Source organism: Parasteatoda tepidariorum, chromosome 10, assembly GCF_043381705.1.
Source record: "Parasteatoda tepidariorum isolate YZ-2023 chromosome 10, CAS_Ptep_4.0, whole genome shotgun sequence".
Classification (NCBI taxonomy): Eukaryota; Metazoa; Arthropoda; class Arachnida; order Araneae; family Theridiidae; genus Parasteatoda; species Parasteatoda tepidariorum.
The window spans coordinates 14,145,951-14,172,513 of record NC_092213.1 but is presented as its reverse complement, the minus strand read 5'-3'; the positions used below and the strand labels follow the sequence as shown (position 1 = coordinate 14,172,513).

The following is a 26,563-nucleotide window of genomic DNA, read 5'->3' as shown; positions in this document are numbered from 1 at the left end:
CAGTGATAATTGACAAAAAGAGAAAATCGTCTCTAAATGGACAACAATCTAGAGGTTTATAAATGCTGTGGAATGGCTCATGGTCCATGGTAAACTTAATATGACCTTTCCTCCAGGCCGCATGAAGACTGCCGATTACCAAAGAGAAAAAAAAATGCTAAAGGCTCATTTACTCGCATTTAGGGAGAATTGTGGGCATAAGCCGGATTTTCGACCAAGAGAATGCACTCGTTTACGTTGCAAAAAACTTCAGAATGGTGATTCTTGGATAATAGGGTGTATATATGTCATGGGGCCGGGATAGCCTGGTTGGTAGGACGTTGGAATCGTGTTCATGAGAATTGGAGTTCAAATTCAGCCGGAAGATTCCCAGTGTATTAAATGGTGACTGGTGCACGTTATATCTGCCTGGGCCACAAAGTCAAGAAGTTCCCATTACAAATCAATACCACTGGGGGAGAACCGTAGGCGCTCAGGGGACAGAGCTCGTGTGTCCCAACGAGGTGAGCCGGGTTCGAATCCCAGCGGTAGCTGAGATTCGAATTCCGCAGCCGGTTCGTACCGACCACAATGCTGACGTAATATAAAGTGGTAGACGGATCATGGGTTAGAATCTTCTTGCTGTCAGGCTGAACATAAGAGATTTGCTTGGTTTTCCTCACAATGTAATGTAAATGTGGGTTAGTTTCAACAAAAAGATCTCCACGAAAGCAAATATCTCCCAATACTTGAACCAGGTATTTCCTTGTCTTCTGAGTTGAGTTCAAAATTACAAGGATACGGAGTTGAACTTTAACAGTTTTGAACATAGAATTGGGTTGGTTGTTCAACGACGGTTGTAAAATAAAATAAAAATAGCTTTGAAAGCACTGAATTGGAGATTGATCGTTCTCTGTTCCAGGGCAAAATTACAATCTGTGGTTGGATAAAAGGTGAGTCCTCCCTGTGAAAAGGGTTGTGACGCATGTGTGTGGCTAAATCGTATTCTTGGCCATAGATGAAGCATGAAGCCACTGAAACAACAAGAAGCTCATTCTGTGCCTTAAAAATTAGCTTGATTTCAAGCAGGCCTGTTGATGTTGGCAATTGACACTAGTAGTAAAGCCGCGATGGCTCAGGGGATAGAGCACTCGCCTTCCAATGCGGCGAACCGGGTTTGAATCCCAGTCAATGCGAATTCCGCTTCCGGCTTGCGCCGACCACAGTGCTGACGTGAAATATCCTCAGCGGTAGACGGATCATGAGTTAGAGTCCCCTTGCCGTCAGGCTAACCGTGGGAGGTTCTCGTGGTCTTCCTCTCCATGCATCGCAAATGCTGGTTAGCTCCATCAAAAAGTCCTCCGCAGAGGCAAATTTGTCCCAATACACGATCCACGAGTTCCCTTGTCTTCTGGATTTGGTTCAAAATTGCGAGGCTACGGTGTTGAACATTAGTAGTCGTCAACCCATAAAATTGGGTTGGCTGTTCAACGACGGTCATAAAATGAAATAAAGTGACATTAGTAACAACAACAACATATGTCAGGAATGGTTTGCCCTTCCTCATGATCTCAATTCCCATGAAAACGTGAAAGGCTATCCTCACAGTAAGTCTGTAAAGATAGACAAAATGAAGCAGTTTCAATTGTGGCAGATTTGAAGGCTGTCATCATTGAAGCTTGACAGAAAGCTATTGTTTCCTTAGAATTGGTAAATGATATGCAGCATCATATATTTTAGTCATATAAAAATATGGCGGGTGCCTTTTCTATAATCAGAAGTGACTATTTTTCGGCGGGGCAATATTTTGAGACTTTTTTTTTTACTCGTGGGTGGTCTAGGAAGAGTAGGAAGTAATAGATATAGACATAGATATCCAAAGAATATTGTTAAGATATAGATTTTCTTATTTTTAGTTTTCAAAAGTTTCCTTCTTTTCTTTTTTTTCCCTTTCAAATATGAAGTAGCTTTATTTGAATCGGACACATTGCTTGTATCTACTTGTTCCATACCACATTTCATTGATAATATTTTCATTTAATTCGATTAAATTGCAAATTTTTTCTTAAAAATATTCAATAAAAATTAAAACTGATTGATTTTGGTAAATTTTGACTATTATGTGTTGGCCATGAGCAATAACCTTGAGTCAAATGATACTCAGTATAGTTAATTTTTAATTTGATGAAATGAACCTTTAAGAGCGTGTTTTGTTCAATCTAATAACGTAAAGCCATCAGTAAGTCAAGCAATTTACAATAAATAAAAAGACTGTAATTACTTTTAGCTTAATTGTGTCAGCATAAGCTTTTTAATTACGTGCATGATTTCGTAGTATGAATTAAAACGAATTCATTGATTAGTTATTTATTTTTTTATACACGTAAAAAGAACGGATATTTAATCATAACGGGCAAGCTGAAAGTTTTTGCGATATTCTCTAATGATATGAATTACTATATCTCTAATAAAATGGGTTATTTTACCTCCAATGAAATAAATTGCTATGTCACAAATGAAATGAATCACTATGTCTCTAATACAATGAATTATTATGTCTCTAATGAAATATATTACTATTTCTCTAATGACCTAGAAATATACTTTTATTAATTTCCATTTGTTAGATTTATTCATTGTTTTATTAATCCGATATATCTAATTAATTACTTCCTTCGCTAACAAAAATTATTAGTATTCGTCTCTAATCTCTTGATTCAGATTGCTAGGATTAATTTTCTAAAAATGTATAGTAATTGCAGAATTTAGAGAACACCCTTTTCTTAATCTGAAATTCCTTCTCCGTTTTAGGATACGCCTCCTGAATACAACGTCACAAAGATAACCACTCCCACAGCCCTTTTTTGGGCAACGGCTGATTCATTGGCCGATTTCATTGACGTCAGCTTGCTCGAGAGGAGACTGAAATGTCTTGTATTAAGCTACTGTGTACCCAACCGGGACTTTATCCATGGAGAATTTGTGTATGGTATCCATGCTCCTGAACTTGTATACGATGAAGTTATTTCATTAATGCAGAAATATCGTTGATTTTTTTTGCGAGAAGGGATTGTACGAATTGCTGAAATAACATATTTGTTGTACTAACGCAGGATACTCCGCAATGACCACCTTTATACATATATTAAGAACCAAAACCAGTTTGATTACCTGGTGTAGCTTGAAGGGCCATTCCAATATTTCGGGTTTTGTGATTTGCTAATTTCTGCTGACAAGGTAGGAGAATGACATATTCTGCTGACAAATGAGCATTGCTTACATAAAACACAAAAATCTCCGGTTTTTTTTCGCTTTTTTTTTTTAAGAAAGAAAATTTAAATGCAACAAAAAAATTTGGAACACTGGGAGCATTTAAATTAAATTAACAATTTTTTTTTTTTTTTTTTTTTTTAGGTAACTTCAGTAAAATTCAAATTTAAAGCGAAAACTTTTTTACGTAATCCTAAAAAGGTTTTTTTAATTTTTTTTTTAAAAAAGTGGGAGGGGTCATCAAAAAATACTAAAATATTCGTGATAGCAGCGCTGGAATACGCCATCTAGGGAGAAGACCTGTTCTATGGCTTGACCCTTCCCTCTCCTCCTTTTCTCTGTTGAATAGGAATGTGCTAAGACATTTTCCCCTTTCTTAATATTTTTCGTATTTAATTGTCACATATATTTTTTAAAATTTCCTCGACTCCCTCTTTTGAAACTATGTTCAATGTAATTTTGAGTTCCATATAGTTTCTTAACTTAAAAGTTTTTAATATATTTGAAAATCAAGACAGAAACTAACGTATTCTTTCTCCCATGACTCTCCACACGCTAATGGTGAAAGCATGCGAAGTGTTGCTTAATATGGAGAATTCTGCTCTAAGCCACCTGTAGCTCATTTCAATCGGCAATATTTAAACGGCCCCTTTTTAATCTTTTTTTAACTCATATCTGTTTCATCCGGCAATCAAACAAGTTTCTATGTCTTCAGTCCCTCCATCCACTGTAGTGATTCCTTAAACTTCGATAACCATTTCCTTTTTTTCTCGTTCAACATCTTGCTGAACACTCACATAATTTTAATGTTTCCTTTCTAGTCACAAAATATTTCAAATCTAACAGAGATTTTTACAACAATTAACTAAAGAATGATGTTAATCTTAGTTGAACAATAATATAATGAAAATATTAGTGTACATTAAAATGCAACAGCCCTAAGTGAGTCTACAATATATTCATTTATGACCCTAAATATGCATACTGTATTTTCACTCCATTTTGAAAATTGAATTCTTAAAATATATGTGAAGGGTGGTCATTACCAAACACTCTGTACCTCATCCATGTTTTACTTGCACTTTGTATGTCCTATTATTGTCTCATCATAAATGTCAAATATCATTTCCCATTTCATTATGAAAAATATTAAAAATATGTATTGTTAAGTCTTATTTTGTATTATATTTTTTTGGAAATAAAAGTATTGTTTCCGCTTGTAATTTTATTTTAATGTATGTTCACGAAGGAAGTATGAAGCAAATAAATATTTTTCTTCGGAGTTTGAAACGTTGTAATATAGCTTATTATAAAAACGTACAGTGCACAAAAAAATGGACCACTCTAAATAACTTTTAATTTATGGATCGGATCTTCACGTTCTAGGACTCTGTCTTAATGGTTGAAGGGGGCGACCTCAAATATGCTAACTAATCAGTGCAGGCGATATTTTAAGTTACGGAATCCGACACAAAAACTTACTTTCTCTAAATAAACGTGCCTTTTTTTTACGGATTAATGTCTCCCAAAACATAGAGGGTAGCCGCAGGACAGCGTTCAAAAGTTTGATCCCCTTAATGTAAATTTTATCTTTTGCATACTTCGTCGTATCTCGAAAAATTTTCGCACACAATTATAAAATCCGCTTACCCATAGATAATTCCATGCAAAATATAACTTTGAGTAAATATTTGTTATATTTTATTATTTTATTTAATAATAGTAATAAAAAAAATTTAATTGTGAGATACCTATGCAATTTTTGTTACACAAACTGTAAGGAATGTAATTCCAAAAACAAAATTTGTGCGAAATCAGCGACTGAGAAATAGAATTTTAAAAATATTACTTACAATTATTATAATTAACTGTAGTTAATGTTAATTATTAATATTATTATTAACATTAAGGGGATTTGAACCACTCTCCTGACCACACTATTGAGATCTACTGTACTGATGTACAAATATTTTGTTTCCTACTTACTTTTTATCATTCTCACGTACAATTCTTACTCTATCAATTTTAGTATTTTTTTCATCGTTAAACTAAATCAAATTTTAAATTCTATATGATGTACTTCTACATAAGGCTCCAGGTTGTTGCAGTTGAGTAAGAATTTTTGCCCAGGGCCCTTAAATAAGACCAGGTCATTATACTCGTGATAACTTCCCTTACTATTGATCAACGCGTAATTAGAAATTGGTACAAAGTCACCACTTGAATATCAATATTCTCGGTCGGCAACATCGAATTTTCAACTATAAAAACACATTCCATTTTCTGGTGGTTGTTTTGTAGATGACCCACATTATCCACTTTTTACCTTATTCTTATTACGTTTTCCATTGCCGTCTATGAATTAAATAACTGAACCCCAACCATCATCAAACATTTATGATTCAGCTAAAAAAATGTGTCGGAAATTCGTCTATATTTGATCTACGACATTAATTTGTCTCTATTGTAGAAATCTAGACGTATAACCGAATTTTGCTTTTTGTGTTTTGTTCTAATTGGTCGTTTATGAAATATATAGACCTCAAGCAGCCTGGAACATCCATGATTGAATTACTAAAAAATAAAACGTGTCGGAAAGTCAACCATTTTCATCTACGAGATCAACTGAACTCTGTGGTAGAAATCTGGATGCCTAAGTAGAATTCCAAGCGTAACAGGGGAAATCACACAGGTATTTTATCCTAAAAAATGTATTAAATATATGTGAAAACAAAAAATTGTGCTATAATGTGCTACTTTAAAGTGCATTGTTTAATTTAATTGCGTAAAATAATGAAAGAGCCTCACCATTTAATTGCCAGGTAATTAAAAGCGTCCGTAACAGAGGGGACAAAGAAAATCCCACATTTTTGACATGCACTGCTATTTCCGCTATATTCTGTGATTTGGAACATCCTAAACATTATTTGTAATTTTTTTTAATGATCACATTTCAAGGTAAAATAAATTATTATAAGACTTTTTAAATTGCTTGCACATTTTTATTGACTTCAAGAAATGCAATGTAACAGAGGGAACATTTTGCAAATTTGATAATAAGTTACAGGGAAATATCACGCCATTTAATTAAACATTGTACCTTAAAGTAGCATATTATTGCAAAATGTTTTGTTTTAACATATATTAAATACATTTTTTATGATAAAATACCTGTGTGATTTCCCCTCTGTTACGCTTGGAATTCTACTACTGTTTCCAGTTGGCATGGAATTCAACTTAATCGACGAAATTCAATTTGTGTGTTTTGTTCCAATTGGCCGTTAATAAAATGTCTAGACCTCAACCAGCCAGTAACATTCATGATAAAGCTCCAGAAAAACGTGTCGAAAATTCACCATAGAATGTCAACTGGACTTGGTGGTAGAAATCCGGACGTCTAATCAACGAAATGTGCTTTGGATGTTTTGTTCGAACTTAATATATTTATTTCATTTCGTTTAACCGTGAAAAAATTTATCTTTCACTTTCTTTAAGATAAAAAAAAAAGTACGAATGGATGGTTGACTGAATGTAAACAATAACTAGCTTCCTAAAACCGGAAGAAATTTAGAAAACTTCCGGTGTATCCCTCCGCTTATGCTTACGAGGCGATGTGTGAACAGGCTTAATATTCTTGGAAGCTTATTTTTGTGATTTGTGTTTAAATTTACTCATAATTTTACCATTCGTAGGAGTTTTCTGTAATTTATAAAATTCTAACAGGCTGTGAGCCTGTTAGCCGGATCATAGCAAGCTAGCGGAGTCTTCCGAATTCATTTGTTGTTTGTTTCGTTGAAAGTTAGATTTGAAGAACGTGTTATATTGAAAACACACTACAAGTATAATAATATTGTATGGTGCGTTTTTTCAAGCTTATAGGCATTAAAATAAGTCGGAAGTGGTAACCCGGAAGTCTTACAACCAATTTTAAACCCCTAGCGCCATCTGCGCTTAGCTTTACTCAGTCAACCATACATACGTAAAGGTATAAAGAGATAGGTCATTTTTAGTGATATATAAATAGGTGGGTGTAATATGACGGGTAATGTAGTTTAATCTCTAAAGCAAAAACAACTAAAATCTTCATAACGTATTTTGACTTTCTAATACCCCAGAAAAATATGCCAGGTGATAAAACATTTGTGATCACTTTTATTTAGCGAGCATGACTAAATATTCTTATCTTTGAAAAATGATCCTTTGTTTTATGAATGTCTTCCGAGGATTTTATTTTCAAATGGGTGGGGTAAAGATAAAACGTGCCTATTTACTTATGACGTCAATGATACTTTTATTTTTTGGAGAGAAAAAAATTTAATTTTGTACATCTACCATTTTTTGCACGTTTTGAGTGAGATTTTTACTAGTCGTATTGCGACATTTGATTATTGTGTAAAACCTTTTTATACCGGAGCATAAAGAGTCTGCAGTGAAGGGCAACCAAAAGCATTGATGAACCTATAAGCTTAAATCGCATGTACCCCAATAGTAGGTCCCAGGGCTCTGGCCACAAAGCCACATGGGAACCCTCTAAAAGGGTCGATATGTTTCAATTGACATGTATGGTTTTTATTCACAATATCAAAAGACAATCTTTTAGGCAAAAACAGATAGTAAAGAACCTAATAATTTATTTAGAAGTACATCATTAGTATTCAGTATTTAATTTAGCTGAAGTATGAAAAAAATTCTTAAAATTTAATTGATAGTGTATGTGGGAATGATGAAAAGTCTGTATATTCGTTCTAAGTACGTAGCAAAGCATCTACAGCATTCTAAAAAATCATTTTCAAGATTTATTATTTACATTAAAAAAACACTATTTATCAAGTTTATTTGAAGTTGTAATAATTTTATGAAATGGAGACAACTCACATTAAATGTATTTTACACTTTAAAATACTTGGATGACGTTATACTTGGTTGACGTTATGATATGAAAAAGTAAAAAAAGAATTTTGGGGCCCTTTACAAGTTAAAGGCCAAACTAGTTTTTAAAAAAATACTTCCAATGTGATTTGGGGTGGGTCTCCTCACAAGTTTGGGGTCCTGGGTACATGCCCGGAATGCGCCCTCCCACAAATCAGGCACTGTAAATGGCTGTCGTAAATGATGTCGAATTTCGTGGTAGGCTACTAAACAACATATAGAGGTGTGGGAGAGGTTAAAAATTACAATGCAAATTCACTTACTTTCACTTAACATACTATATTTCTTTTAGTTTTTTATTTTATTACCGGCGTTTAACAGCCGACCGAGACTGTGAGTTTACGTGAACTTCCCATGGTTAACCCGACGACATTCGGACTCTAACCCATAATCCATCCATCTACCACCGAGGATATTTCACGTGAATACCGTGGTCCGTGCGTGCCGAGAGCAGAATTCGTACCAGTCTCCGCTGGGATTCGAATCGGGATCACCTCACTGTGAGTCAAACTCTCTATCCCCTAACCCAGTGTTCCCCAACCCCCGGTCCGTGGATCAAATAGTACCGGGTCGTCCATTTCATTGAAATTAAATTTAAATTCCTAAGTTTGTACCCCAAATTAAAAATATCTGTGTTCCATTAAAATTTCATTTATTTAAAAAAAGAGGCCCCCGAGGGCAGTGACATAATTTTTTAATGTTTGTAATGCATCATTGTCTCCGTTTACCCCCAGATGGAACCGTGTCCTTGCAAAGAAACAGGCTCAGGGTTCTTATTGTTTTTACTTTCTAGTAAGTTAAAATGTTAAATCCCTTTACATTTATTTTTTATGGAAACTGTATTTTATTTTGAAGGCATGTTTAAATACAATTAAATAAAAATTAATAAGTCAAAATAATCTAAAATATAAGCAATCAACATCTCCCTCCCCCCCCAGCGGGCCGCGTTAAAATTATCAAACGTTGACAGGTCTGAGTTGATAAAAAGGTTGGGGAACACTGACCTAACCCTCCACGGCTCAGTAGATTCCTTTTCTCATTAATTGAAGAACTAAACAAAAGTAAATGTTAAGTGACATTTTTAAAAACACAGGAATATCTGGAATTAGGAATATTGTGTAGCCCATTATCAATTTATCTGTCGAATATTAATTTATTCCACAAAGTCTGGCATTAATACCAGGATGTTTCCTAAAAAAATTATAATTTGTTAACAACTTTCTTGTTAGTTTTATATATTCTAAATATGATTTTCGAAAAGTTACTAAATCGTGTTTATCCCATTCGTTCATTAACTCATGTGTCCTGTTACAAGAAGAGTTACTTTTCCAAAATAAGAAAAAAATTATAACGCAAGTATTTAATTGTTATGAATTAATTTGCAGAAGTAAGATAATTCTGCAATAATATATTAGTATTATAAATATTTCTTTTTGAATCTGAAGTCGAGCAGATTATAAACAAATGCACTGCCATTTTTTCACACCAGCGTTTTTCATATATAGACCATTTTCTTTTTTTTTTTTTTTAATTTCCTAAGAAAATCCGTTCTAATGAAGAAATTTTACTGGAGATTTCTGTTCTGAAAATGTGATAAGAGTAAAATGTTGAGTTTCTGAATATCCTTTTAGAAAATAAATTGTTTTAGTCACTAAATTCCAGTTTTTTTTTCTTNTTTTTTTTTTTTTTTTTGAATTAACGTCCTGCTCATTTTATTAAATGTTTCTGACATAATGTTTTAGATCCTTCGGAAAAAGATGTTTTATTCTACCGGAATTACTTTAATTTGAATTAAGCTTTGTAATTTTGTTCGAGATAATTTATGATAATTTTCAGATCATTAAAATGGAATAGTACGTTAAGAAAAAATAGCATTTTGGGCATCCCCTTCTCTTTTTATTTTGCGTTTAATCAAGATTCCAAGGCCGCAATAGCTATTCCTGACACTTGTGCTGTGTATAGAGAGAATATCATAGCCGAAAAAACCACTCGTGTAGTTTAATAACGGAAATTTTAACCTCAAGGGCGCATCTCATTCTAGTCACACTATTGAGTTCCATGAAAAACGATAAATTGTGCGAAAATGCGTGTCCAACCAATACCTTCCAGAAAAGAGAAGGCCTCAGCACACGTTACCATAAACAGGAAATTTGATCCTTTAGTAGTCCAAACGTAACGACATCTTTCGTATTTACCACCACTGTGCAGCTTAGAAATTTGAACGTAGTAACATCTGTGCGAAAATGCGTGTCCAACCAATATCTTCCAGAAAAGAGAAGGCCTCAGCACACGTTACCATAAACAGGAAATTTGATCCTTTAGTAGTCCAAACGTAACGACATCTTTCGTATCAACCACCACTGTGCAGCTTAGAAGTTTGAATGTAGTAACATCTTTCTTATTTTTCATCCACTGCGCAGTTTATGTTCGTTCCGTCACACTACTAAATTGATCCCTTTCTTTCTTCTAGGAGATGTTGGTCATACACAGTTGTGTATGACCAACTATCGTATTGTTATCGTATCGTATTGATCAACTATCGTATCATATTGCTTATTGTTACGCATGCGTATACAGGCCTTAAGGCCTGTATACGCATGCGTAACAATAAACCTCCTTCCATATGTATGTGTAACAAAAACTTTGCCCTTCAGGAAACAAAGCTTAGATAATCATCTTTTCGCAAAGTATAGGGCTATCATATTTTGAGAGCTGATAGGCATCATAAAGGTGGTGGAAGACTAGATTTCTTAATAAGCGATGTACAATATCAACGAATCAACCTATCATGAATGATTAACTCAGATTTGAATATCCAGGAAATTAAAATAAACTAGAAAAACAAGGATATTAACATTTTTAATTTATATTTGTATCAAAGTAGTATCCCTGTTGAACTCTCCATTGACTTCTACCACTTTCCAAATAAATGAACGTATTCAATTTTTAAAACTAACAGGACATACAAAAAATTGATAGGCACGACAATTTTTATATTTAAAAAAAAAATTTAAAATTATGAAAGATAATAATTTTTAACCAACAAGAAAAATAACAAAATTGATAGAATAGTACGTAAGATACATAAAAATAATACAAAAACCTAAATTTAAATTTTTATTGCTCTCTAACTCGTTTTGGATTTTATTAAAAAATTTTTTTAAAAAAACATTATTTTAGAGCATGTAAAAATGTTTATGTTATTAAATTATTTTTTATATGAAAGGATCCATTGCAACCATCTTTGAATAAACGAATTTTACATAAGAGCGGAAAATTTCTAGTTTGTGTTTCATTAATGACCAGATAATCCTTCAGCTGTATTTTCACACGTTCGCTGTGATCCGAAACCTCCGGACTATGGAGATAACGGAGATTATAAAATAAAATAATATCCAGTAACTAATTCAAGCTGGCATTAAATATGCAGTAAACGTGTAACTAGAAAAAAAAAAAATCGAGAAATGAAACGTATCAATATTTGATATCATATTCCTTAATTACTGCCCTTTATACAAATTTTTAGAATTTCTTAAAACAAATTTAATTGAAAAAGGTTTCAAATTAATATTTAAGCGAGGAAAAGCAATACAAAAAACATACACTAATGAAATCCAATGAATCACTACTAAGGAAGGTGAGACAGAAAAAATCGAAACTTATTCGATTGCCAGCCGTGGGAAACAGAGGGAGAAAAAGAAAGAGGTTTCCTAGAGATATATCCAGTTTTTATTAGGCAATCAAACTGTTTTTATAGTTTTATCGATAATTTTCCTAAAACCGAATTAACGTTTTTCTTCTTCCTACCTTAAACATTGCGACCATTAATGCATATAGCTTCTGTTACTTCGTTTTTGAGAAGAATTTTAATTGATTTCTAATTGGCGATGATTGCGGACCGGACACTCTGTAGAAAGTTTACTTATGTTCACTATAAGAGTAAAATACACAAGAAACGATTGAAAAAATAAATAATTAAGGTTTAAAAAAATCTTCGATGTAAATAAAATTAACTTAAATAAATTTTTAAAAAAATATTTTTCTTCTTGATGACTTTACTAGTTTACCTTGATGAAAAATAATGCCAGATTTTCATCCCGGCAGATGTTAAAAGGAGATAACGACCCGTCGAGTACACCTACAAGTCGCCAAGCATTAAAATATGATTAATTTTTTAAAAATATTCCATTGCTGCTGCTAATATTTTGTCTATTCTATATTGACATTCTGCATTTACATCGCAAACATAATAAATAATAAGTTATCAAGTGAAATCAAATCCAATTTCTTGATTTCCCGTAGTTGCAGCACAAACTGAATGTATCTTTTTTTTTACAATAATTTCATTCTTGTGATGGCAACAAGTTTAAAACTCACATCCTATTTTAAGTTTTTATTGGCAATGAGTTTTGTATGTCAGGTACTGAACTGTGTTATGTTTTGATTTCGTGTAAATAAAGTTTTAAAAATCGGTTATGCCATGTGTACTTGTTTTTACATACGTGATGCTTGAAAAATATAGAGGTAGCTATGAGTGACGAAAGGCAAAAGAAAATTGAAACTGGAAAATTGAAAGTATGTTTATTAACAATTAATTTAATAAAAGTTTTAATTTTTATATTTTAATTTCTACTTTATAAATTAAGAGTTGTATGACTCCGATGTACCGTGAACTTAATTTCTATTACTTTATAAACGTATTGCGGTTTGATATTTTACTATACATTGCGTCCTAGAATAAAATAATTTTATTTTAAAGAATATACTAATAACTGTTTATTAACATATAAGGTAGAGTTACTTTGTTTTTTATCCTTGCAAAATAGTCGATAATTTTTACCGTCTTTTTCTTGAACAGCTGGTTTTTAAGGGGCTAAGATAGAATGAGCATATTTTATTTATGCATCGTTTTTTTATTTCACCATTCAGATTAATAATTCATATGAAATGGTAAAATAAATTAAGCATTGGTGGCAATAGTATGAATATTATTTAAAACTTATTAAATTCCTATTTTAATGTTAATTGTTTACACTTTCATTTATTAAAAGAAGTAGTGCAAACAAATGCTCTAGAACTTATGTCACAGGACTTTCATCTACTTTCCACTAAACAGTATGCTTATGTCTTCCACAAGAACTATTTTAATTTTTCCCAGAATGACATTAATTCTAATATTAGATACCCAGTTATTCTAAAATTACTTATTAAATAAATACATATTTTATTAATATTCTAGGATTCTTGCAAATATTCCTTTTACACTAATCAAGGCGATGATGTAGTTTTACAATGCTGATTTTTCTACATGAAATAATCAATTTTTCTTGAGTTGATCTCTTTTTTTTTATAATCTATTCTAGTTTCTATTTCTGTTGTTTTTGCATTTATTACTATTTTTACAAATATGTTAATCTAAACTTAATTCTCTGAGATTATTCACAGGGGTCTGTCCAGGCCATATTTACTACCGTTTAGCAGTACCTTCACAAATTCCACTTTAGGAAAAACTGTAGTTTCACAAAATACTTTTTCTTAAAATTTTATTTTTGCATCCCATAAGAAATGATAAATCTATGTTTTTACCATATTTTTGTGATGACTATTTTATATAATTTTTCACAAATTGTGTCTAAATTTTCACAAAATAAGTACCTTTCAGAAATACCTAAGACCCCTGATTCACCATAATGTTGTTTTTTAACCTGAAATTTATATAAGTATAAATATATTAAAATAGGATTGAAAATTATTGCTTATTTTACTTTTTTTTTTGTTGCCTTAAATAGTTTTTTTTTTCCTTTTGTCTTTTCTTTAATAGTTCTAAAAAAGAATTCAAGAAATGCCAAAAAGTTATCAAATTTTTGGAGTTTTAATATTTGGAATATCTAATACTCTTTAATTTCTTCTAAAATGTAACTAATCATTGAAAGTTCAGCTGATACACTTGCATACGATTGGTAATGATCAGATTTAAAGAATTAGTTGCATTTGAACCTTGTTTCTTTACTAAAATTTAAAGATAAATAAAAACATATACTTCTTGCTTCATCCTACTTTCAGAGATATTTCTATATTGTGATTTGTCACATTAACTACAATCATCAGGGGGCCAAATGGATTTATAACTTGTCAATATTCAAAAGAAACAACTTGTAGACGATTCCCTGAGTGTAAATACGAGTTATACCCTCTGAGTTCGTCCTTTTCCATTATAATTATTTTTAAGCTTTTTGTAAGCCTAAATCCAGAAGTCGCCGGGACTTAATTGTTATGTCGCCGATCAGAAAATCGTGATGCACAAACATTTTCCTACTGCTTTTAAAAAGTGATGCATTACACTAAAAATTAAAAAAAAATTTCACAATAGTTTGTAAAACATTAGTTCCAATGACTGATAAAAAAAATCTTTGTTTTGTTAATTATTTAAGGCAGTTTTCAGTGTTAATATAGGTTCATTTACAATTTTCTAAGTTATTAGCCTCTAAATCTCTTCAATCATGTACTGGAAGATTAAAGGATATATTGTGGTAAAAATATTCTTCTCTATATTCTTCTCTTATACCTACTCTAATAACTACCATTTATGTTATAATTTTCTCGATTTAAATATTTTGTTCACTTATATGCTTGAATTTTTTTATAGATGGCTGAAAAGGTAAGATTATTGGTTTGTTTTAAGTTTTAAAAAGGTGTTGGGATTATTGAATTGATATTTTACTTGTTTGCTTTTGCTATATTCCATTAATAAAATTACAAATGTTCTTTATAAGTTTATTTCAGCATAAATCGTGAAATTTGTTTTAAATTTATGAGTAATAGGGATGTAATGATCAGCCCTTTTGCCGAATATTCGGCCTAGCCGAATACTGAAGTTATTCGGCCGAATAATGAAATATATGCTATTATTAATTATTTAGATTTGTGAAAGCCTTATTGTTGGCATCAAGATATTTAAAATATTACAAAAAATACATCAAGTTAAATTTTTTTTTAAATATACAAAGTTTTAAAAAGCAAATTTGTTAATATTTATTTCACTTTTAATTTAAAATTTGAAAATTATTTAATCACAAAATTAAAATTTCAAAAGTGAAACTTTTAAAAAGTTCTTAATTTTCTGAGTTTTAATAATTTTTCTGACAAAAAAAATAGTTAAGAATGCATTTAACAGTAGTAAGTAATGACTTCTTATATTAAATAAAATGGCATATAAATTACAAGTATAACTATAACTAAAATATGCTATTATTAATTATTTAGATTTATAAAAGCCATATTGCCCTGTTATTGGCATCAAGATATTGAAATTATTACAAAAAATAAATAAAGTTGTTAAAAAATTTTTGAATATACAAAGATTAAAAAGGCAATTTTGTTAATATTTATTTCATTTTTAATTTAAAATTTGAAAATTACTTTAATTACAATCAAAAGAGAAATTTTTAAAAATTAAGTATTCGGCCTAAAATTTGGCCGAATATTCGGCCCCATCACTATTCGTTACATCACTAATGAGTAATACATACGTATCTGAAAAATTAGATGAAGTTTGGTAATTTTGCAAAATAAAACCTATGCCTTTTCTTTCTTTCTTTTTTTTTTAAATACATACTGAAAAGAATTAAGTCTAACAGAAACCCTTTTAATTTCTGTGTCATAAAAGCAAAAGTTTTTTAACAAAAGCTTGGTGGGAACTATAAACAAAAATCTGTCTTTATTTTTAAACAAAAATATCTGTAGAAATCCTACTTTAATTTTTTCACATTTGCGCATATTTTGAAAAAAATATGGCAACTGATAATAAAAGCAGGGTTGGCAGGTTTTTGACATGTGACAGTTTTTGANTGTCTGAAAAATTAGATGAAGTTTGGTAATTTTGCAAAATAAAACCTATGCCTTTTCTTTCTTTCTTTTTTTTTTAAATACATACTGAAACAATACCTCGATATTTTTTACCAATACCTTGTTAGTTCAGCTAATGTTAATATTTAAATAAAATTTGTAGTTTTTCTAACACTTAAAGAAAAACTTCTGGTTTAAATAGTCACAGTGCTAAATACATTTTTTAGCATATATTAATAATTTTTTTAGGAGGTAACGAATTGTAATTTTGCTAAATATTCGATATTGGATGAGAAACAGGAAAAAAATTCTCTTAATTCTTAAAACAAAACTTTAATGCTGAAAATAATATTTTTCAGAAAAAAGTATCCATAAAACGTTAAGAGATATATAGTCTATCAGAAACGCTTTTAAAAGTGCCACACTATGATAAAAACACCAATGGAAACAAAATATTATATTTAAAAGCGAAACAAAAAAATCGCTTTAAATTCTTGAAACAAAATTTTAAAGCTGAACATTCCAGTTTTACAATTTCTGTATTTTTAAGAACAAGTAGAAAAAAGAATTAAGTCTAACAGAAACCCTTTTAATTTCTGTGTCATAAAAACAAAAGTTTTTTAACAAAAGCTTGGTGGGAACTATAAACAAAAATCTGTCTTTATTTTTAAACAAAAATATCTGTAAAAATCCTACTTTAATTTTTTCACATTTGCGCATATTTTGAAAAAAATATGGCAACTGATAATAAAAGAATAACGTTCCTTAGAAATGCTCTTTTAAAAAGCTGTTTTATAAAAAAAAAAAAAAAACGTTGCTAAAAAGAAAAGAAGAAAAAGTTGTTCTTAAAATATAGCACTATGTTAGGTGGGCCAACTTTCCTCCCACAGTAAAGACAGATAATACTGAGAATGAAAGATCCTTGTCCGGTATTCGAATTTAGGATCTTTCTGATGTGAGGTCAGCTCTCAGATCACTACACAGTCCGTTTGGCACCTTTTTAAACCTGAAAATCTAGATATTTTTAGACGTCCTGTTTACTATAATTGACCCTGGCTCCTTGCATTTTTGTTGATCTTGCTTAAAAAAATTTTTAAATGATGGTTAGCCAGTTTCATTAAAAAAGACTGGATTTCTTTTGAATAAGCTAAAATTGACTTTTTTTTCTGTTTTCTACATTACTTAATATCTGTGTATTTAAATTTAATTTATTATTTACTATTTAGTTTTAATGATAAAATATTTTATATGATTTTTAGCCTGACTGAAATTGGAAAATCCTGATTTTTGTAGACTCCAGTGTTAAAGATTTCACTTAAACTTATTTGTGTTTTTTTTCTCCTCATTATCTTGTTGTGTAATTATTATTGTTTATTTAATCCTCTTTATATATTTTCTTTTACAGTAATATATCAAGGCATTTATGACAAATATATAACCTAGTTTATATGTGCTCATTGATAATAAATTGAAGTTGTATAATTTAAGTGTAGGATTCATCAAGAAACAATGTATCATACTTTATGTTTAGCATCTTTAATTTTAGTAAGTTTTCAGATATATAATTTTTTTATTGTTCATAAGTGCATAATCAAACTTCAGTTTCTCAATTGTGCTCTAGATAAAATAGCTCGTTCACAAACTAGTTGAACTTCAGCCTTGGTTACCTCTGTTAACTATAATCCATTCCCAATCATTTTTGTTGTAGCATTTTGCTCGCTATGCACCTTACCTCACAATATGTATTGAGCACCGTTCTCTCTGAGCTGCTCAAGCCCCTGGCTGTGTACAAAAGACTTTGATAAAATAAAAAAACTTTCCGCAAACACAAAATCTTAAAAAAATTTCAGTAAGCAATTTATTAACTCCTGTAACTGGTTTCAACCCATTCTTTGCCACCTAATTTTGATAAATTCTGTTCAATCATCTGATTTTTTTTTTGTTCAAAGTATAAATTTTTATAAAACTCTACCCTATATTGATTATTATGCATTAAATTGAAATCCAGTGGTTCAATTTTGGTTGAGAGTGGTTGGTGATGTAGTATTTCCTAACCTGATTCATTCATTTTCCAATGTTTAGTTTTCTTGATAGATGCAAATTGAAAAGATTGAATTTATCAAATTTGAATTTTGAAAACCACTTTAGGCATTTGCAAACATCTAATGCACCTAGATAAATATTGCGAAAAGTTTTTAGTACCAATGCTGACTTTTTTTCTTGGGGTATCTTAGAAAGTGTACAAGGCTGTTATTGTGCCTTTTTAGATTTATTTGTTACTGAGTAAACAAATAACTCTTACTTTTAAAATGTCTTTGTTATGACTTTGAAATGCTCAATGAAGTGATGAAGGGTAAACGAGTGTCGAAATTTGCTGGTTTTACATTTTTTTAACTCCCTCCCCATTTAGAAATTGCCTATATGAAACAAAATTTTAGTATAGTTTTGCTTTTACCAAGTAGATATTTTTTTCTGCTATGTAACACTTTAGCTTTAAAAAAAGGAACACAGTGCAAACTAAAATTGAATCCTTGTTCTTTCGGATTAAAGCTTAATAATGAAACACTTATGTTACCATTTTTTTACCTTCATATTTTGAAAAACTTCTTTTAAAAGATATATAAGCCTATTTGTTTTGTTTCTCTGTTTTTTCGTACAACGCTAAAGTAAGTTCCATTTTCTGTACCATTCCATTACATCTGAATTTCCTGAAAAGATTCCCTTTATTTTTTTTTATGTCATTAAAAAGCTTTTCATTTTCTACACCATTATTTTCTTTTTTTTTTTTTCTTCTATATCAATAGCCATTGTAAAACTTGTATCCAAAATATACTAGTAGTCCAGTAAAATTAGACATTTTCTTCAATAAATAAATACCCATCTTTTTTTCCCACAGAGAGCTTTGTTATGTTATAATTGGTGCCTGATGCATGTTAAATCTGTCGAGTCACAAAGTCCTCCATGTTCCCATAACAAATCATACCTCTGGTGGTATAGATCCAGGAGTTTCCTCGTCTTCTGGATTGGTTCAAAATTACAAGGCTACAGAGTTGAACATTAGTAGTCCTAAGCACAAAATTGGGTTGGTGTTCAACGCCTGTTATAAAAAAAAAAGTGTACAGGGGGGATTAGAGAGTTTTTAGGTAACATTTATAATAACATAAGAAAGCTTTTTGGTCAAAAAATAATTTTAGGTATTAATTTTTCTGAAGAAAGATTTTTTAATTATTAGGCTATACACGAACAAATCGGAATTAAAANATACTTTTGTTAACCATTCTCAAAAATTATTAACTTTAACATAATTACTATTTTATTTTGCAACTATTTTAATAATAATCATACTTTTAACAAAAATTATTTATATCAGTGTGACAAAAAGTTTTAATCACATTATTTCTTTTTTAGTTGGCTAAATTTCAAAAGAAACAAAGTGCTAAAAATAAACGCTTGCCTAAAAGCACTGATACAGATAGTTCATTTCAATGTTCCAGTCTCAAAGATGCTGATGTAAGTATGACACTGTTATAATTTTTTTTTTTTTACTGTTTAAACAAATAAAATTTATTTTAAAAACATAATTTATGATTTTTGATCAATTAAAAAAGATGGTACTGAACTTGTTATTTACAGTTTTTAAGAGTTTATTCTTATGCCTTTCCTCAAAAAATATTATAAAAGTATTAATGCAATAAGTTATACTAAAAATGAGTATATATTTAACTATATAATATGTGATTTATATAATAGAATGAAAATATTATGTAAATATTAGTATAGTTTAAGGTTTTAATATGAGATTTACTTGGCCTTAAAATTTCACTGGGACCAGGTACCCATTGAAAATTGAATCCTTTAAACCCAGTCAGTTCTGACATTACCATTGAGACTAACAATACTTTTTGATAGGCTTTATTTTAAATCTTTTCTTCTATAATAAATATTGAATAATTTTTTTAACAAGTTATATGGATTGTTTTTCAATAGCCTAGTATTATTACAGGGTTCCCACGGTCCTTGAGAGTCCTTGAATTTTGTTTTGCTAAATTCAGGTCCTTGAAAGTGCTTGAAAAACTTGATAGGTCCTTGAATTTGTCCAAAGCTGCCGACGGCCCTTTTTATAAAACACCCGCAGATCTTTCTTATTCTTTCTGTTTTGTTCCCGAGCTCTCTCACGTGGTTTTTAACGCCACCGTTTCTAACCGGGCCTAGTGTCTTGGTGTCTGCCTAGCGCGTGGAGCACAGCAGACAATTAATGCGTTCGGGGCGAGACTCCACTTCATCTTCTGTCGCATATGCTTAAATCTTCTCTTTTCTTATCGAAACTGGAATAATCTCGAATTTCGTAGCAGTATGCTTCTTGTAGTTTTCAATAAATTTGCCGTTTTACCATCCGCACTTGTCCTTACGTTTGCGTCATTTCAAAACTTTATTGTAAAGCGTATTCGCAAAGGCACGGCTTCGTATTTGTGTTATGTAGTTTAGACTAGTTATGCCTGGGAAGTGCTATTTTAATCCCCAATGGATGGATAATCAAGCTTATAAAGAATGGATTTTATCGATGCCCAAAAAGAAGTTCAGAGTCAAGTGCCGCTTGCATGAAGGAGATCGATATCGCGAAAATGGAAGAATCTGCTCTTAAATCACACATTCTCTCTTAATTCCAAAGACATCAACATTTAATTCATCTGGTGTAAATACTCCTTCAACATCGTGTGCCCCATGTGAAACAGAAACTTTAGTGGCCGAGGTAACATTGTCTTCAAAAGGAATGTGTTTGATTCTGAAATTCTCTGGAGTCTGAAGTGCATCACTAGTAATTATTTATGTAACTCCTGTGAAGGGATTAGTAAATTGTTCTCCAAAATGTTTGCTGATAGCTGTATAGCGAGACAATTTTTTTGTAGTGCCACAAAGTGAGCCTATTTGGGCTCCTTTGGATTGGCACTATACTTCAAAGGGATTCTTATAAATGAGCTGAAGAATGTTGATTGCTACACTGTACTCTTTGATGAGACGTTAAATCAGTCTCTACAATCTAAGCAGATGGACATTATGGTAAGGAATTGATAATAAAGTTTGCACTAAGTATCTTACCTCCCAATTTATGGGTCATGGAACTGCAGAAAATATTTTGTCCTCTTTTTACAAATGCATGGATGATGGTTAAAAGCTCTCTAAAATACTTCAATTATCCATGGATGGACCCTATGTCAATTGGAAATTCTATTAGAAGCTTCAGTGTGAATTAAAAGAGAAATATTCCCACCAGGTCATATTCATTGGCAGTTGTGGATTACACATAACGAATAATGCTTTTAAACATGGTGAAAATGGGATATGTTCCTTCTAATTTTTATTTTCAGAAAGAATTGTTGCTGCATAACATTTAGAGAAGGTTGTGTAAATTATGGATGAATAATTTCAGAAACGATGTTTAATAGAGGAGAGGAGGGGGTTATGGAATAGTCATGGAATATGGAATACCTAAGATTTAGCTCTGTCTTTCATGCAGCCTTCACATGGAAATACACAGGATTAAAGGATTTCACCATTAACACCTCATTACCATTAGTTATAGATTGTGCTGAAAATGATTTTGTGAATTAATATGTAAAACCAGTAGGGTTGTTTTTAAAAAAATATAAATTTTAGTCCATAATACATATACTCTCTTCTCTCTATATAGGCAAAGCATTTAGGTATTATATTTGAAATTAATTATTGCCACAACAAGCATTGTTGCTTCTAGTAAAATAGAAGAGAATAATTTTTAAAATTGGTCTTAGATTAAGGTCCTTGAAAATTTTGTTGAGGTCCTTGAAAAGTCCTGGAAAGTCCTTGAATTTCAATCTCATCATAGAGTGGGAACCCTGTATTATGCATTTAAGAAAAAGAAGGAAATTTATAATTGTTTAATTTAAAATAAAAATATGATGTTTTATTTAAAATAAAAATATGAAATGTGACAGATATTAAGTAGAAAGGATATGAAATAAAACATCTTATTTTTATTTAAAAAATTCTGCTTTTATAAGCAATAATAGTATTATTTAAAAATTTATTTTAAAAAGCTTAACAGGAAACTTTGAAAATACACACACATAAAATGATGGATAGAATGTAATTTGCAATTAGAGAAAAAGCTCTTGTGAATGATGTTACAAATACAAACTGTTTCAAAATTTTAAACTTCTATTATTGTTATAAAAAGGTGATTATTTAGTATCGGGTGCCCCTCTTATATGTGGCAATTTGAAAATAAACCAATATTTATGAACATGAACCAAGAATTAATCACATAAGGTTAAACAAACATAGTGGTGACCCAAAGCTAACACCGTTGAAAGAAAAGGGCAGCAAAGACTATCTTGATAACTAGAAACTAGTTTCAGGAATATTGAATGAAAATTATCGCCAAACCAAGGGGTTTCCACTTCTGCACCTTTACAATAATCTTACAAGATACTGAAAAGCTACAATTTGTGATTTTATGGCTAAAACAGTCAGTAAAACAGACAAAGAAGTTGAAGTTTATTAATGGAGGGATGCTATTAAATGTTTATTTTTCGTTATGTTGTCCTTTGTATCATCGAGTTGTCTGTTCCGGATACCCAGAAGAAGAAGAAATTTGTTACCCAACCAGTTCAGGGTACCTAGTATATTTATTACCCAGCTGAGTATTATAACATTTATGTCTATCCTAGTAATATTTTGAACCCCAAAAAAGGTAAAAACAACCCCTAGATGAGGCAACAAAAAGAGGTTTTTCTGAAAAAACTGAGCAAAAAAAAATCTCTAAACCTCCTATGATTATCCTGGTGGTAAGCTCAGTGACTGGTTGGGAATTGAATTTATTAATCTAAACACACTTCTGGTAAAAATTTAAAGTTACTGATGGCCAGTTTTATTCATTACTGTTCCTTTTCTATCTTAAATGTAAACTAACTTATACTGAAAATGCAATAAAATGTTTTAAATAAGTTTTTTGAGTAATATAAAAATAGTAAGGTTTTTTGTTTTTAAAATAAGAGCTACCCACAGAAAGTTTTTTTATGCAATTTTTATTACTGTTTCTTGCACCATTTGTGAGTATCTTTAGTTCTGTGAGCTGAAAAACATAATGTATAATCCACCTATTTTCCAAGCACATTTTTTGAAGTGTGCTTTGATCAATACTTTTACACAAAAAATTCTAAATCTTAGGAGGCATATTAAGAATATTTGGTTTTAAAGTTAGTCCAAGTATTTCCTGTAAGCGCCAGTGTACTTATCTAGGGTTGCATATTTTTTTCCAAAAAATTAGGCTTCAATTTTAATTAATCTGCATATCTTTTGATGTCTCACTAGTTAAAGGTACTGATCTGTAATTGTGAAAAACCTCTGTAATCCTCATTGGCAGCTTGCTTCAAATTCATGAATGAGTCTGAGAAAGTAAAGTTGACTTGTGTGCAATGAATACATTGCCACTATCATACATTTGCTCCCCAAATTGTGTAGTCTTATTGGAATGTTTTTTTTATTACATTAGGATAAGTCTGAAGCTACTGATAGCTCTTCCAACTCCAGTATTAATACTATGAAAGAAAAATCAGAAACTTCACTTGAAGCTGTGATGGATTCTAGTCCAATTGAAGAAAGTGCCTTTCCTATTGCTGAAGATGTAAGACTTTAATAATGTATTTTTAAAAAGAAAGAAAAGAAACGATAATTCGATATATAGGCTACTGACTATTCGTGAATTTGTGAATGACTATTTTCTTGCATTTGAAATTTTTTTTGCCATATATAGATAAAATCTTTTTTGCTTCTGGACTTTCACAAATTTATTAAAATTTCAAATCTGTTACTTTTATTCATTTTTTTGTAATCAAATTTAAAGCTTAGTTTATTGTTTTGGAAAATATAGTCATGCTTTACTTTGCTAAAAATAACAAAATATGGGTACAATAACAACACACAATTTGTCTAAAATACAACAACAAAAAATTAGCTGGTATGTTTAAATTTCACTTTTAATAGTGTCTTATTTTCTGGTTCAATTTTTTATTTTTATTTTTTCAGTGGGAAGGAATAGTGTTCTAAGACTACTTCCACAACTCAAAACCAAAACGTTCACCCGTATTCAATACCGTATAGTAAATATGAAATATATATGTGCATAATTAATCATTATTCTATAATTATGTATTATAAATTATACATAATTGTAGAATCTTTTTCATTTTGACTCAAGTCTCAATTATTTGGCGACTTTTTCCTTGCGTACTGCTAACCCAAAAGAAGTTGTTTTCTTTTTTTCCAAATTCTGGTTAAATATCTTAGTAATGTTTTCAACTTTTTGCTATTGGTTTCAATTTTTCTTTCTCTTTGTTTGTCAAAATTCGATTCAAAGCAATCTTGTTGATATTTTTCTAGATTTTTTTTATAAAATTAAATTTAAAACTTTTTTTTTTTAATGTAGCCTTGTATCAGTTTGCTATGAATAAGAAGTTTGAGATTGCAGCTAATAACATGCGCTGGTTGACATTGCTTATTATAATTTCTTATTTTAGGTTAGTGATGATGGAGATCCATTGTTGCATGCCAAACAAACGGCTCTAGTCTCTTGTTTAGAACAAAAAGTAAGTATTTTGTTTTGAGAAATTTACAGATCATTCCAAATATGACGCAAAATAAATTATAGAAATTGGTTTAAAAGGAAAACTGGAAAAACTTATTTAAGAAAAAGAAAAATTTATAGTAAATTATCCACTTAGATAAAAAGGGAAAGAATTTGCATGTTTTGAAAAATGGTAAAAGGTTGTTTATTGTTTGTAATTAAAAATATGAAAAAATCATCAACTTTAAAAAAGCTTGTGGTTAAGAGATTGAAAATAATGTTACTGAGCATAAATGACTCTGTGTCCAGTTATGGAGAAGTAATCTTTGAGGAAAGGGTACGTAATGGTGTATTCATAGAAGATTTACGAGGAATTGGAAAATAATTCTGTAATGAGAAATGTCGCTTTGTGGTTGTGTCTGTAAACTGGCACTGTTTGCTGTGTTTTTAAAATATTAATTTATAATTCACTAATGCACTAATAAATAAATATATGCTAGGAACTATAATTTTGGGCTGAAGAAACAAATTTTTTCCTAATGTTCATTTTATTATTATATTTGGAGAGCTCTCATATTTTTAATGAATTTCAAATTGACTTTATTAAAATCTCAACATAGTGCAAATATTATTTTAGCTCTCATGTTTTATTTAATGAGAAAGAATTTTTTTTTTTAATTAAATATTTTTGTTTCCCTAAAAGTCTCATATTAATCCAAATTAGAACACTAAATAAATTTATGAATGAAATTGTCACACAAAAATTAGCTTATGAATACTGAAATTTTAAAATTAGATATAAAAGATAATTATTAGATTGTTCAAAATTATTTTTCTAGTAGAATGTATTTTCTAAAGTAGTTTTACAATCATACTTACCTGCCAAGTCTCCTATTTTTTAACAAAGACTCCTGTATTTTGCTACTATCTATTTACCCGTATATTCGGAAGAAATTTTTGGCACTAAAATTACCCGCTAATGGCAAAAGTACTTCTCTTATTCCTCAATAGATGGTGCTATTGTCAGTAATGCAGTATGTTGAGAGCTTATAGTTAAAGTAATTATAAATAATGGTTTTAAAAAAGTCTCATTTAGATTAAGATTTATATATATATTTTTTACTTCACTAAATGTAAGTGTATTATTTCCAATTTTGAATCTCTCTTTTTGAATAACATGATTATGAATAATGCATCAAAACTTTACTCGTAGTTCAAAAAAATTATGCTAGTGAAATATCTGTTATTTCATTTCTCCAATGTTGACAGGTATGATAATATAGCTTCCAGTAGATCTTTTGGCTTATAAAAAATTATGTGACAAAAAAAATTCTCAATTTTTTTTTAATGTGCATTAATTTTATATTAATAAAAGTGGATAACACAGCTCCAGGCATGATTCAATTATAACAATTTTCTTTTTAAATTTCATTTTAATTGCTCTTGCTAAGCTTTATTTAATTTTAAAACTGATATGCTTTTGCACCTGATCTGTGTTATATATGTTGTATTTCTTTTCATAGCTCTCAAAATATCAAGATGCCTGTAATAAAAAAGATGCAATGATAAAACAGCTTTCTCATCAATTGGCATCTTCAGTTAGAGCATCTGAAGCAGAAAGCTCAGAAACTGTAGAGAAATTTAAAGAAGAAATGAATATGCTTCATTTACAGTTGAGCAAAGTTAGTAATATACAATATATATATTTTAACTGTGACTTTTTATAATTATTAATTTGTTTTTAATTTACTGAAGAAGGCATATCTATGCAATTGTGAACTAATCCAAACAATATTTTCCCCCCCAATCCAAACAATATTTTTAGGTTGATTTGCCTGACACTAAATTAGACTAAAAATAGAGTCAAAATACTGAATAATCTGTCCAGCAAAATGGTAATAAATAATGGTGTGCAGCAGAGGATGCATTGGCATGCCT

The 26,563-nt window shown here is 30.4% G+C and overlaps 3 protein-coding genes across 11 annotated transcripts in view; 2 read left to right on the top strand and 1 right to left on the bottom strand.

The window, feature by feature from the left end:
• Positions 1 to 3,137, top strand: part of LOC107446577 (lysosomal acid lipase/cholesteryl ester hydrolase) — a 37,899-nt gene extending 34,762 nt beyond the window's left edge. For both annotated transcript variants that reach the window (XM_043053970.2, XM_043053971.2), the window contains exon 9: positions 2,791 to 3,137. In XM_043053970.2, the coding sequence (XP_042909904.1) occupies positions 2,791 to 3,030 (240 nt within the window). In that variant the 3' untranslated portion in view covers positions 3,031 to 3,137. The remainder of the gene's footprint in view (positions 1 to 2,790) is intronic.
• The window catches only part of LOC107449418 (uncharacterized), a 314,197-nt gene that overhangs the window by 49,231 nt on the left and 238,403 nt on the right, over positions 1 to 26,563 (bottom strand). The window lies entirely within an intron of this gene.
• Positions 12,554 to 26,563, top strand: part of LOC107446576 (golgin subfamily A member 4) — a 97,905-nt gene continuing 83,895 nt past the window's right edge. For 6 of the 7 annotated variants that reach the window (XM_071186741.1, XM_071186740.1, XM_071186742.1 and 3 more), the window contains exons 1-5: positions 12,554 to 12,753; positions 19,432 to 19,533; positions 23,555 to 23,686; positions 24,579 to 24,647; positions 26,149 to 26,307. In XM_071186741.1, coding sequence (XP_071042842.1) covers positions 12,709 to 12,753; positions 19,432 to 19,533; positions 23,555 to 23,686; positions 24,579 to 24,647; positions 26,149 to 26,307 — 507 coding nt within the window. In that variant the 5' untranslated portion in view covers positions 12,554 to 12,708. Of the gene's footprint in view, positions 12,754 to 17,428; positions 17,569 to 19,431; positions 19,534 to 23,554; positions 23,687 to 24,578; positions 24,648 to 26,148; positions 26,308 to 26,563 lie in introns of all 7 variants that reach the window. The other variant, XM_071186738.1, reaches the window with a different exon arrangement.